Consider the following 14,310-nt stretch of genomic DNA (forward strand, 5'->3'; position numbering starts at 1 on the left):
TTTGGGATTATTAAAGTATTATTGAATTCATTTGAATTGAATGTGGCAGGAAATTAGTTCTGCACATCAGGCTAGACACAACGTGGTCTGAATTGGCGATGGCAGCATCATGGTATGGGGATGCTTTGGAGGAGCAGGGGAGAAAAATGAATAAAACTTCTAAGTGGTTGCAAAAGATCTGAAATATGGCCAGAGGTGCACCTTCCAACAGGACAGTGATCCTAAACATATAACCAATGGATACCAGTGGTTTATATCAGTGTAAGAATGACTATGTCAGTGTTAACACAAATTCAGTATTTATAGAAATACTGAAATACCCCGAATTATTTCCTTTGACCTATGAGCAATGCGTTGCTTGTATTTGATGTATCACATAAAATTCCAAGTATCTAAAGTCAGATTTGTGGTGGCGACATCATGACAAAATGCACAAAATAAACATTTAACAGTTTGGGGTGTTTTTTAGTGAATAATTCTAACATTTTCTCAAGTATTTTCTTAATCCAGTGGCTTTAAATGTAAAACATATCAATCAAAAAAGATTAAAAAGATCATAGATTACATTAATACCTAAATCAGCCTCCTAGGCAGAAGGATTTAGATGTTCATTGAGCGATAATCAAAAATATGTTCTGACTAGGGTTGTCAAAAATATAGTTACTCAGAAAAGTATTGATACTCAAATGCTGTACCCATGTACACTACTAATTAGGCATGGTATCAACACTACAGAGAAGTGTTGTTTACATATTTTTGCTACTCTTAATTTGATATTTCTAGCTTATTTGCACATTAAATAAATTATATTGAAATATAGTGAAACATTGTTATATTAAGGCTATTAGATATGCATTTATTTAAACAATTATTATCTATGGGTCTGTTTAACAATTATGTTTCATGTTTATGAAACATTTTCTATGCTTTTAATTATTTGTCTTTTTTTTATCCTCGCATTATGGAACATTACAACAGGTATCGAATGTTTCCCTGGGTAGCAATGCAGAGTTTGATATTTTGGTGTCATTGAAACCCTAACACTTACCAAATACAATTTATGCAAGTTAATTTGAGCACCAGACAATACAACTATATTCATGATCAATACAGACTCATAAAAACGCAACAATGAGGGAAGGAAAACGAGGTTGTTCATTCATTTTATTTTATTTTTTAGCCGCACTAGAACAGATAGGGGATTTGTCTGTTTAACACATTAGTCAGCTAATAAAATGTCATTAATTCATAAAGTTCTGCCAATCTTAAAGGAATTTATAAAAAAAAAAAAAAAAAAGACTGAAAAAAGATCTTAGTAGCTTTAGAAAGTTTTCATTATTTATTTTTTTTTTACCATACACTAGGTCTTCAACAGGGGGTCCGTAACCCCTAGGGGGGTCCAGGCAGGTACTGCATGGGGTTGCTAAAGTTTTGGTTGATTAGACTTTCTTTTTTATATTTTGAAATGTCATTAAATACACTAAAACATGAATTCAACACACTGTAGTAAACAGATAAATGGAGGCAGAGGAAGTTTTTCAGTCATCAATGCACACATTCAGCGACACACAGGAGCCTTTTTAAGCTGGGAACCGTTTCATTCACAACGAAGAATCAGAGTCTGAAATACTTTAATAATCCCAGGGCGAAAGTACTTTCATTACATTACTCCATCTGTAATACAGTGACCATAGGATCAGTTATATATAACACAATTTCATACAATATATATAATTAGGGGGTCCCCGCTCCATCTCGTCATCAGTTTGGGGGTCCTTGGCCTGTAAAATGTTGAAGACCCCTGCGCTAGACTATTAATTTAAATGCTTATTGAGCTACTTATTTTATACTTTTATTTATTCTACTTATTTTTACGTTATTTACCAAAGAAATAAAACGTTGTGATCATTTTCTTGTTCATATAGTTAGTTAATAAATGAATTATGTTAAATATTTCCAAGATATAACCTCTGCAAGTCTAAATAAGTTAGTCATCCTCATGACTTAAATTCCAGAAANTAAAGCGGGGAGAATGGCGCTAGGCTTACCGCACTGTGACGTCACTGCTGGAAGATGGCAGGAGGGAGGTGTTAATATATTTGGACAAAAATGGCCATTCCTGGACTCAGTGATCGTGACGAAAAATACCGTTTTTATTTTTTTACTGAATTAACGCTAAATTCATTATATCACCGCAAATGTATTAGTTTTAAATATAGATAATGATCCATTGATTATTCCTTGAGTCACATCTGAGTGAAATTAATATGCTGAAACAGGCTCTTTATGAAAAAAAAAAACACATTTCACATGGATAAAAGAGCCATCATATGTAGTACAATCTCTCAATAAGTAAGTAATGTTGTATCGGTTGTGTACTTTGTGAAATAATTACCAAAAGTGTAATAGGTCTGTCTATGTTTTGCAACCTAACTAGTTTGATCGTCTGCTGGCAAGATTCTAACACTCGACAGTTCTGGTTTTAACCATTTAACTCAAGCCTGAAGGGCAAAAAACACATCAGAATGTTTGCTTTAGGTATTTTCTGCCGTCTTTTTAGAACACTGTTTTGAACATTTGCCAATTGATTAGTTAATTACTGTCTAGCATTATTTGCCGTCCAAGATGTTGTTTCTTTGGGATTCTTTTGGCAGAAGTAGACTTTCTTAGAAAGTAAACTAAAAGAAAATGTGGTTTCTATTTAAATAGCTCTACCCAATAATCACACCGCAAACTCCATATTTATACAGAATCCAATTAACAACAGACTATCAAGATATTAAACAACCAGAAAAAAAAAATAAAACTCAACTATCATAAGATGATCGGTTGCTTGTTGATTGATTAAAATTATCTGGACCAAAAATAATATATTTATATTTTTATTCTGATGGTGATGTATGATTTGAATCTTTTTTTTTTAAATATAAAAATCACAATAAATCAAATCATATTAATGAAAAAACTGATTTAAATCAAAGCTTTGTTCCAAAGGTCATATGGAAACATAATGATCCCTCTCAAACTAAATGTGTTTAGAGAGGGAAGGGGGTGGGGCAACAGGAAGTTCAGTGCAGACAAATGGGGAAGAAGAAATGGATGAACTGGGGGATCTGAAGTATAATTATAACCAACATACTACATCTCGACAGTATATTATGTCTCTTTGTTTACAGTTTCAATATTTTAAAATCCTCAATATACTGCACACCCTTACTAGAATGTTCTTCATGTTTTGCAAAAAAAAAACTTTAATTTATAGTAAATCTGTATCAAGATGACAACTGTATAGTTAACATTGACCTAACCACGTGAGCAGAGGATGTCTGTGTGTTTAGGATCTCATCTTTTTTTTTTCCGAATTATTTGGGGTATTATAGTTAAACAGTCTATAAGTGTCACAAATTTTATTTGAGTTTGTAAAATTAGGATTGCAAATAATCCTCTGATTCGATGGAGGATTTCTGTATTCTTCTGTATAAAAAAGGAATTAAAACCTACTAAACCTGTAGATAACAACTGTTTCTGTTTCTCTTTAAAAAACAAACTAAAAGTCCAATTCCTGGTATATACAGTGGTATATATATTGCTCACTTGCTCAAACTCAGCATCAAACAGTTGCAACAATACAGGGTATATTCTTTGCTGTTTTATAATGTCTAATTTTTCAAACTCCCAGGGTAAAATCATCATCTTGACACTCTCACTGTGACAAGATTTTATTCTCACGAGAATTAAAGGTAGAAATAACATCAATTTGTTGAAAGAAACTTCAGCTCTTTGTGGTGTGAAGCCATAAGTGCAGAAAGTCTCTGACCTGCACAGGGGTGATCCGGATTGAATGTTTGTGTCGCACCGATCCAGGGATTCTCTTTAAGACCAGAGTCACTCCATTGGGATTCTCCTGCAGCTTCTTAATAAGGTTTGCTCTGCTCCAACCCACCTGATGCAGCAGCACAGATTCTTTTAGTGTAATAGTCTTTTCTTTGTGCAGTGAAAAAAAGTGACCTATGGTATTGATCAGCACATTAAAACAGGGCAATACCACGTAATACCATCTGGTACAACACAATAAACACTAAATAAACTACAACTGGTCCTGAACTCAGCTGTTCATATCATTACACACATACCCTCAACCCATCAGACACAACTGTTCTCCAGCAGCTGCATTGGCTTCCAATCTACTGTCGCATAAACTACATAATACTTATTCTTGCGTTCAAGGCTATCCATAACCTCGCTCCCCCGTCTTTTTCTGACCTCCTCCATGTAGCCACACCCACCTGCACCCTCAGATCCTCTTCTTTTCGCCACTCTGCCCCCCTGCTCTAGAACTCACTCCCGTAACCCCAATTCTCTATCACTTTTTAAATCTAACATCAAAACTCACCTTTTTAAACTTTCCTGCTCACTTTAATTCATTTATCTTAACTGTTTCACCTTAATCATGTTTGTATTTATTCTACTGTATTAACTATGTGCCTCTCTTGTATTTTAGCATGTTTGAAAAGTCAGATGACCTTGATTGTTCAGAAAAGTGTCTATAAATAAAATGCTTTATTATTATTATTATTATTATTATTATTATTATTATTATTATTATTATTATTATTATTATTATTATTATTATTATTATTATTATTATACATGGGCTGCAACACTCACCACTATCTGCTCATTGACTTGGATCACTTCATCACCAGATAGGACTCGTAAATAGGCATCAGTGGAGGGCTGAAAAAGAATCAGAATCAGAAAAAGAAGGAACTTAAAGTATTAGGAAGGAGCTGATGAAACACAAAACCAACAAAAAGTGACACCAAAAAACTGGAGCATTAGTACAAATAATTGTGTGAAAATATGAATATTCTCAGCTTATCAAGTTACAGTTTGTTACATCCAGAACTGGAATTAAGTTACGTCATTTACAAATGCACAGTAGCAGCAAGTGCTTGCAGCATGTAGAGTTTAGTGGAGACAGATGAGCCTTTGGCTAAAAATAATGTGTCATGCATAAACATTTCCTAGCTGCCTCCCTGCCTTTAACGGTGCAGAGCTGAGAAAACTGTGCAGTCACCTTGCTGCTACCTTAAACAGCAAAGAACAAAAGAAGTTTTTTTTTTTTGTTTTTTTTTAGCATTCTCAATGCCACAGAATAAAAACTGTTGTCGTGTTTCACTCCTCATAATGAAAATGACAAAGAAGAGTTTGGCACAACACCACAGACAAATCAAATACCGGCAGAAAGAACAAAAGTCATCTTTTTCAGCAAAAAGCGGGTAAGACATTACAGTGGAGACATTTCAGATTTGCTATTTAAAATATTCTGTTCATATGTCAGTGCCTTTTTAACAACGCAATAGCCTTTTAACAATTAACCACCAGAAAGACCCCACTGGACACACAGATTTAGCCACAGTTGACCCCAATGGAGCCGAGTTCAGGAGGAGCAGTGAGTCACACAGCGAAATGGCACAGATGGCTAAATGTTTACCAGTCAATTCCACAGCTAAATGGGAGAAAAAGCAAAAGTGTGAACCTGACCTCTGCAGCCGTTCCAGTCACGTAGTGGTTGCTGGAGCTGGTGGATGTTATCTCAATCCCCTGAGAGAAATGGAAACAAAAAATACTTTGCATATTTCAGAAAGATAAAATAATCATACTCTGTGAATGCTGCTCAGCATACTGTTATTTTGCACATCATAAACAAAAAAAAACCTCAACATGATAATGTTACAATCATAGTTGGACTGAATGAGGATATCAGTGTCTGTTTGTCTGATTACAATTAAATCAAACAATAAATACATACCTAGTGACTACAGAAATATCAACATACTAAAAAAATGCTAATTCTGCAGCTATGACGTTCTGACACAGGCTTACATGTGCAGAAATGATCAATTTACAACCAGGAACCCTCTAAGTTTTTGTTTGCATTTTCCTTGTGATGGATTAATAGAACCTGATGAGAGAAAATGGGACCTTCTTTATACAAATAAATAACACAAACTAGTAAAGTTAAGTCCCATTTACTCGAATACCCCCAAATAAAATACAAGACAACCTATTCAAGCCAACCAGTTAAGAGTCCGTTGGATTTTTTATTTTTTTTGTCAACAAAAATCCAGCTTATCTGTGAATGCCTCAGAGGTCTATTGTTTGAGCGAACAGACAGCTTCATAAAAACTAAAGGACACAGCAGGTAGGAAAGAAAGTAAAGCCTGGAGAAGTTAAAAACAAGGTAAGGTTCTAAACCCAAAGATCTCTGAGCCGCTTAATTCAGCACAACTACAAGCATACCAACAACACCAATGAGAGAGGCCGGGAAAACAGAGCATTATTCAGAAAAGCAGCCAAGAGGCTTAAGGTAAGTCTGAAGGAGCTGCAGATTCGGAGCCAAAGTAGAAAAACACAACTAGTAACTGCGTAGTCCCGAAATCTTTTTTTTTTTTTTTTATAAAAATATTAGAAGGAGGAAACCATCACACCAAGAATTAGAGGTCTAGTTTTCTGTTTCTTTTTTGTTACTGAAATGTCCTTTGGGATTATTAAAGTATTATTGAATTCATTTGAATTGAATGTGGCAGGAAATTAGTTCTGCACATCAGGCTAGACACAACGTGGTCTGAATTGGCGATGGCAGCATCATGGTATGGGGATGCTTTGGAGGAGCAGGGGAGAAAAATGAATAAAACTTCTAAGTGGTTGCAAAAGATCTGAAATATGGCCAGAGGTGCACCTTCCAACAGGACAGTGATCCTAAACATATAACCAATGGATACCAGTGGTTTATATCAGTGTAAGAATGACTATGTCAGTGTTAACACAAATTCAGTATTTATAGAAATACTGAAATACCCCGAATAATTTCCTTTGACCTATGAGCAATGCGTTGCTTGTATTTGATGTATCACATAAAATTCCAAGTATCTAAAGTCAGATTTGTGGTGGCGACATCATGACAAAATGCACAAAATAAACATTTAACAGTTTGGGGTGTTTTTTAGTGAATAATTCTAACATTTTCTCAAGTATTTTCTTAATCCAGTGGCTTTAAATGTAAAACATATCAATCAAAAAAGATTAAAAAGATCATAGATTACATTAATACCTAAATCAGCCTCCTAGGCAGAAGGATTTAGATGTTAATTGAGCGATAATCAAAAATATGTTCTGACTAGGGTTGTCAAAAATATAGTTACTCAGAAAAGTATTGATACTCAAATGCTGTACCCATGTACACTACTAATTAGGCATGGTATCAACACTACAGAGAAGTGTTGTTTACATATTTTTGCTACTCTTAATTTGATATTTCTAGCTTATTTGCACATTAAATAAATTATATTGAAATATAGTGAAACATTGTTATATTAAGGCTATTAGATATGCATTTATTTAAACAATTATTATCTATGGGTCTGTTTAACAATTATGTTTCATGTTTATGAAACATTTTCTATGCTTTTAATTATTTGTCTTTTTTTTATCCTCGCATTATGGAACATTACAACAGGTATCGAATGTTTCCCTGGGTAGCAATGCAGAGTTTGATATTTTGGTGTCATTGAAACCCTAACACTTACCAAATACAATTTATGCAAGTTAATTTGAGCACCAGACAATACAACTATATTCATGATCAATACAGACTCATAAAAACGCAACAATGAGGGAAGGAAAACGAGGTTGTTCATTCATTTTATTTTATTTTTTAGCCGCACTAGAACAGATAGGGGATTTGTCTGTTTAACACATTAGTCAGCTAATAAAATGTCATTAATTCATAAAGTTCTGCCAATCTTAAAGGAATTTATAAAAAAAAAAAAAAAAAAGACTGAAAAAAGATCTTAGTAGCTTTAGAAAGTTTTCATTATTTATTTTTTTTTTACCATACACTAGGTCTTCAACAGGGGGTCCGTAACCCCTAGGGGGGTCCAGGCAGGTACTGCATGGGGTTGCTAAAGTTTTGGTTGATTAGACTTTCTTTTTTATATTTTGAAATGTCATTAAATACACTAAAACATGAATTCAACACACTGTAGTAAACAGATAAATGGAGGCAGAGGAAGTTTTTCAGTCATCAATGCACACATTCAGCGACACACAGGAGCCTTTTTAAGCTGGGAACCGTTTCATTCACAACGAGGAATCAGAGTCTGAAATACTTTAATAATCCCAGGGCGAAAGTACTTTCATTACATTACTCCATCTGTAATACAGTGACCATAGGATCAGTTATATATAACACAATTTCATACAATATATATAATTAGGGGGTCCCCGCTCCATCTCGTCATCAGTTTGGGGGTCCTTGGCCTGTAAAACGTTGAAGGCCCCTGCACTAGGCTATTAATTTAAATGCTTATTGAGCTACTTATTTTATACTTTTATTTATTCTACTTATTTTTACGTTATTTACCAAAGAAATAAAACGTTGTGATCATTTTCTTGTTCATATCAGTCAGTTAGTTAATAAATGAATTATGTTAAATATTTCCAAGATATAACCTCTGCAAGTCTAAATAAGTTAGTCATCCTCATGACTTAAATTCCAGAAAGTAAAGCATTAACAGAGTCTAAACATCAAGCTATTGTTCTTTCTCTATTCCTTTTTCTAAATTTCTGAATATATTTACACACAATTAGCAAAACTCTGGGTAAAAACACAAGTCTTTGATTTTCACATTTATATATTAGGTGGTGACGCGTCACATTCTGTAAACCCCCTTTATCAGAACCATAATGCCTTCTGCTTCTCACTTCCTTCTCTGCCTTTAGTTCCTATTACTCTTAATGTGTCAGAGGACTGACTTCATTATTGGTGATGTGCTTTAATCAATTACCTGCTGTCAGCTGTAATTAACAAACTCTGTCCTCTCCACCTAAGTACATTTGAATAAGTCCTTTTTTACAGAGGACAGCCAAAACACATCAATGCAATGATGCTTATGTTAACAACATGCAGGTGCAACTTCAAGACCAGTAAAGCAAAATAAAAAAAAAATTAAAAAGAAAAAAACATAATGTGCTCAAAAGGAAAAAATTTAGCCACCATCTAATAAAAGATTTATTTACTTAATGGCTTGAGTTCACAGAGCGCAAATAAATATGAAAACTCTCAAAATATATACTAAAAGCACAGTGATTAGTGTGATAGCAGTCACAAAAGATGGCAGTGAGTACAGAACCAAATGTGCAGACTTCACAACAGAAAAGGACAAGCAGCACAAAAAGAACATTGTGCCTTAGTGACCAAACATCAGGGAATGTTTTAGAGTACTGACAGAGGGTACAGGGAGAACCAGGAGATGGTAGAGATATCATTTGACAGGATCTAATGATGAAACCCTCAAGCAGTGATAAAGATATAAAATAACCAGAAATGTCAGTGTCAAGAAAAATTCCAGACCTCTTACCCTCTTTAATAAAATGATAAAAGCAGGAAAAAATTAATAAGAAAAAGATTATTTTTGACGAAGCTGAAATCTTTTTGTAGTGATTACTGTGTGTAGGCTTGATATTTGGATATATACATCTAATAAGGAAATACTGCAGTTTTAAAATGGATGATAAGCACTTATTTTCCAACATCATTAATAAACATTATTCATTTCAGGACACAAAAAATGTCTCTAATTAATTACAGACTTTGCTTTTAATTAATCCCAAAAACAATTTTTGACACTGTGAGCGATGTTTTTATATTCCTATTTGGATTAATAGCGATTTCAATATATAGACACATAAAATGTGTTTTATGATGATATTAAGCAATTTCTACATCAATTTAGCTTTATTCAGAACACCACGGTTCATCCAATCATACAGATCCAGATGCAGATGTAATAATAATCCCAATCACTGCATGTTAATGAAATGTAATTTTGGAATCCTCTACATTAATGCACTTTTTTTCTAAATTCAGGCCTCAAATCTCATAGAAGCATAATTAATCAGAAGATAATAAGTAAAACAAAAAAGAAAAATACATTCCCGGATTGAAACATGTCTGCATAGAAATACTGAACAATGTGCATCTTGTTTATTTGGCGTATAAATATTAGCTTTAGCTTTAGAATGTTGAGGCTCTGTAGTGATCTTGCACGACTTACTTTTGCTCCCATCCTTTGACGCTGTTTCATCGCATTAACCTCACATTAAATGTGCATTCTCTCTACCCAAACAAATGATGGAGGGGAGCGCTTCGTAGCTTCAGAGTATTACTGGCTCAGATTCATTTAAGTTCAGATACCATGGAGATTAAGGATTTCATTCTACAATGAATTTTATTATTATTTTGATTTCATATATTCTCTCATTTATTATTCTAAATTGATGCATTTAAGTCCTATATTTAATATAAACTATACATAAAGACAGAATTTCTTTAAAGAAGTCTGATTAGGCCTGGTTTTGATTGAAATAGATTGGATTTATCACCACCAACATGACTTGACATTTATATTATTGATATATCTTATTATTAAGATATTAATGAAGGAGAAGATTAAAAAAAACAGCTAAATCATAGCTTTACCAACTGATCACCGGGTGAGGCAGGCACCAGGTCGACGCTCTCCAGCTGAGCCGTGTGGGTTAGAAGTGAGTCGGAGCTGGAGCTCAGGATCTCGTCACAAACCTCCACCAACTGACGGCACTGAAAAAGGAAAACACAGCTTTACCAAGTGGGAGGAGACAGACTCTCGCAGTTAAAAATATCTCAGAAAATCATGAAAAAAAAAAAAAACAAGCAAATGATAGACAAACTCACCACAGAGATAATGTCCTTCTCCTTCTCATAGACCGTGGTATCCTGTTGGATGAGTGAAACGACATGATTTGATAAACCAAACGAGTCACACAATGACACCCAATCAGCCTATATGCAAATGCATTGATTTGTGGAAATGGGACAAACTGAGTCAAAACCCATGTCCCATTTCCTCTTCACAGCTTGAGTCAGAAAGCAAAACAGCCACACGCTAGTCGAAAGCAATCTAATAAAGTCAATAGCAAAGATTCACATATCTGTTAGTGATTGCAGCTTCAACAGCATCTGTCTGCATTTAATGACCATAAACACCAACACATTTTAATGTTTTTTCATCAGACAGACCAACACAGAGGACTGTAGATTCTGTAGGGTAACAAAGGGAAAGATTTTTATTTCTTACAATTAAATTAATCATTAGACCTTTGTACAATCAATCTTTAGAATATGGATAGAGTTAGGCATAACTTCAGACTTGCAGAGACAATAAATCCACCTGGATAAGGAGAGAATGAATGAGAAAAGCAGCCATATTGCCCAAGGTATCTGTAGGAGCTTCAGTCTGCAGCACACAAAGGAGAATCTCTGTACAGGGAAACCTTTAGCCATAAACTCCCTAAACCTGGCCTTTATGGAAGAATAGCCATTTTTCACTAAAAGAAAGCCACCAAAAGCATGAAACAAGCCATTTAGAAAACTCAGAGAACATGTGAAAGAGATCATCTGGTCTTTTAATTGTTTTTGACCTGCATGCAAGAACCTAATGTACTTGGGAAGAAAAGCTAATTTCCGCATCATCCTGAAATCACTTTCCTAACCATGAAACCCTGGCGTGGCAGAATAAGACTGTGGGGAGGTTTTCTTCAGCAGGATCGGAGAAAGTGCTGAGAGCTAATGGGAAGACAGACGGAGCCAAATCTATGGCAATCAGAAGAAAAGGCTGAATACGACCGAATGCTGTGGTGAACAAACACAACAACAACCTGAAACATCCAGCCAGAGCTGTGATGTTTCATTCAAAGCACATTCAAATGTTAGAACGGTCCAGTTAAAGTCCAAACATAGAATCGGTCAAATTACTCACAGCTGTGGTGAACAGGTGCTCCTAAAAGGCTGATTAAGGGAAAGCTAAAGACAAATGAACCAGATTTTTTTATGCACAATGTCGTTTTAAATATTCTATAATTCAGTTTCCACACCACAATTTTGAAAAAAAAAAAAAAATCGTTATTTCTGATATAAAATCCATATAAAAATTAATTTATTGGTTGTTAATTGATGAAACATGAAAAAAGTTCAATAAGCTTAAACACTTTTGTAAGAACTGCATCCTTCGTGATGAACTCTTGCCGTTTATAATCATTTGGTTTGCTTAGGATCTATCAGACAGATAAGGACGCTGCAGAATAAATCAGCTCAGTCATAACCTGAGAATTATTTATAGTGAGGGATGGAAAATCCAAAAAAGGTTGCTTTAATCAACATTTTATAAACCAGCAGACATATTCAATAGAATCAGCAGGACAGCAAGAATGGAACAATGATAACAAAATCCATATATCCTCATTTCATTTATTTATCAAAGATTGGTGAACAGCATTTTATTCCCAAGGCGCCTGTGTTGAATGACACAGTTATTAAAGCTATTAGAGAAGAACTAAATTGCTTTCATGTCTGCTTTCTGGGATGTGAGTGAAATAATAGTCCTAAAGGGGCAGTAATGGGTCCAGACTGGGAGGAGAAGAGATGAAAAACAAGCTTCATATAAAAGAGAATGATAAGAAATTCAAAGAGAATAGGAGCCATGTTTACACAGCATAGGAGACCAAAAATCATTAATGCCCAGAGGTAATTCAAAAAGCCGGGCGAGCTGCACAGAGCTTTGCATATGGGAAAGCTAACCCCTATGAAATGTTGAACACAAACCGACTGGGTTAATTTAGAGGCTATATGACACCAGACTCAAGGGAGAAATAGGATTACCAGCTCCATATTCATTAGAGTATCGGTACCTAATAGAACATGTGATAATGACTGACGGTTTAAAAATAATATGGCGGATGAATATAGTTGTTTAGACTTTAGACTGTTTAAGCAAAGCAACCTCCTCATGTCATTGAAGCTAATTGTTTAGGTTTTCTTAGGCCAGCTGGGTAAGTAATCAGATTTATTTCACAACTTAAGGATCCCTAAAATTATTAATAAGTAACCAGGTTTAAAAAGGTACAACAGTGGAGATTATGAACACAAATAGGCTTCATTCACTAGTTTTTTAAGAAATAGAAGAGGAGATGCTTTTCTATTATTTTCAAAACTTTTCCTTATAAAATTGAAATTTTGCCAACTGTATTCACTTTACTCTAAGCTTGATCTATTTATATAAAGTATTGAATCTTAATTATTGCTTCAGTCTTTTACATAATAAAACACTACATGAAACCTCAAACCATATGACAAAATTGGATTGGAGAATTTAAATCCGTCCTTTATTTCTTATATTATCCTAAGTCAATATGCTTCGACTGTCTGAGCAACCAGACAGTGGTAATAAAATGTTTGCATATGATGTCATCAAAAAGGGCGAGGCCGTATTTTACATAACACTGTCTTCTTTTAAATAACTTGTTAAGACTCACTTTTTTCCTGGATTTTAACACACCTTCAGGTGTTTCTTTTATCCCATGAGTCGTTTTTTATTTTATTTTAATTTCTTAATGTCTTATTTTATAACCATTCTTTTTGTCTTATTGATATGTACAGCACTTCAAATAACAAGTTTTTTTTTCTTTATAAATAAATTGGATTGGATTGAATTGAATAAACAAACAAGCCAGTTGAGTTGCTGCAGCCTCTAATCCTAAGTGCAATAAGTGAAACAAAACTACAATAAAGATTGCTTGTTTTCAACAGATGGTCTAAAAGATGAAGAAGAAAAATGCCAGGCGTGGTGAAGAGAACACCATATTTGAAAACTAAGCTACACCTAAACTGCTATAGAACATTTTAGAAAATATTTGTATTTCTGATGTTCAATAAGATTATTTTGCTGTTTGAACTGTTTTAAAAATGAATATTTCACATGTATAAGATTCAAGATGACCGTTGTTCGCTCTTTCCTGTTATCACCAAGCCCTTGTTAGCACTCAAGCATTTGTGAATGATTTTAATCTCTACCAGGTACAACGAAAAGTTGTTCAGATATTTTAAATAGCTTTGCGAAGCATCACCCTGTTAAAGGTACGGGGAGCTTAATTACTGGTGTTGAATCACATTCATTATAAAAGCATGCAGTAGAGTGAACTCTGGTGCGCATGAAAGATTCTCTGCTCTGTGTTTGAGCTCTTTTTTTTTTTACCTCATTACTGTTGCTTGAATTTTGATCAGTTCATATTCACAAGGTTCAGCTTGGAATTTCCTTAAACTTTGGCTCAATTGGGAACATCTCAGTTATTAAAGTTGTCGATGAACAAAACTTAAAAGGTTAGACAAGGAGTGGAAAAACTTCATATTAGACTAATTCAGATTGGATG

The 14,310-nt window shown here is 34.3% G+C and overlaps 1 protein-coding gene across 1 annotated transcript in view; it reads right to left on the reverse strand.

Annotated features, from left to right (window-relative positions):
• Positions 1-14,310, reverse strand: part of cnksr1 (connector enhancer of kinase suppressor of Ras 1) — a 54,719-nt gene that overhangs the window by 19,586 nt on the left and 20,823 nt on the right. Inside the window, exons 5-9 of the mRNA XM_015380012.1 lie at positions 10,781-10,822; positions 10,547-10,666; positions 5,548-5,607; positions 4,669-4,737; positions 3,818-3,943 (exon numbers count right to left, since the gene is read on the reverse strand). Of these exons, the coding sequence (XP_015235498.1) occupies positions 3,818-3,943; positions 4,669-4,737; positions 5,548-5,607; positions 10,547-10,666; positions 10,781-10,822 (417 nt within the window). The remainder of the gene's footprint in view (positions 1-3,817; positions 3,944-4,668; positions 4,738-5,547; positions 5,608-10,546; positions 10,667-10,780; positions 10,823-14,310) is intronic.

This window comes from Cyprinodon variegatus, unplaced genomic scaffold, assembly GCF_000732505.1.
Source record: "Cyprinodon variegatus isolate N-32 unplaced genomic scaffold, C_variegatus-1.0 Scaffold205, whole genome shotgun sequence".
Taxonomy (NCBI): Eukaryota; Metazoa; Chordata; class Actinopteri; order Cyprinodontiformes; family Cyprinodontidae; genus Cyprinodon; species Cyprinodon variegatus.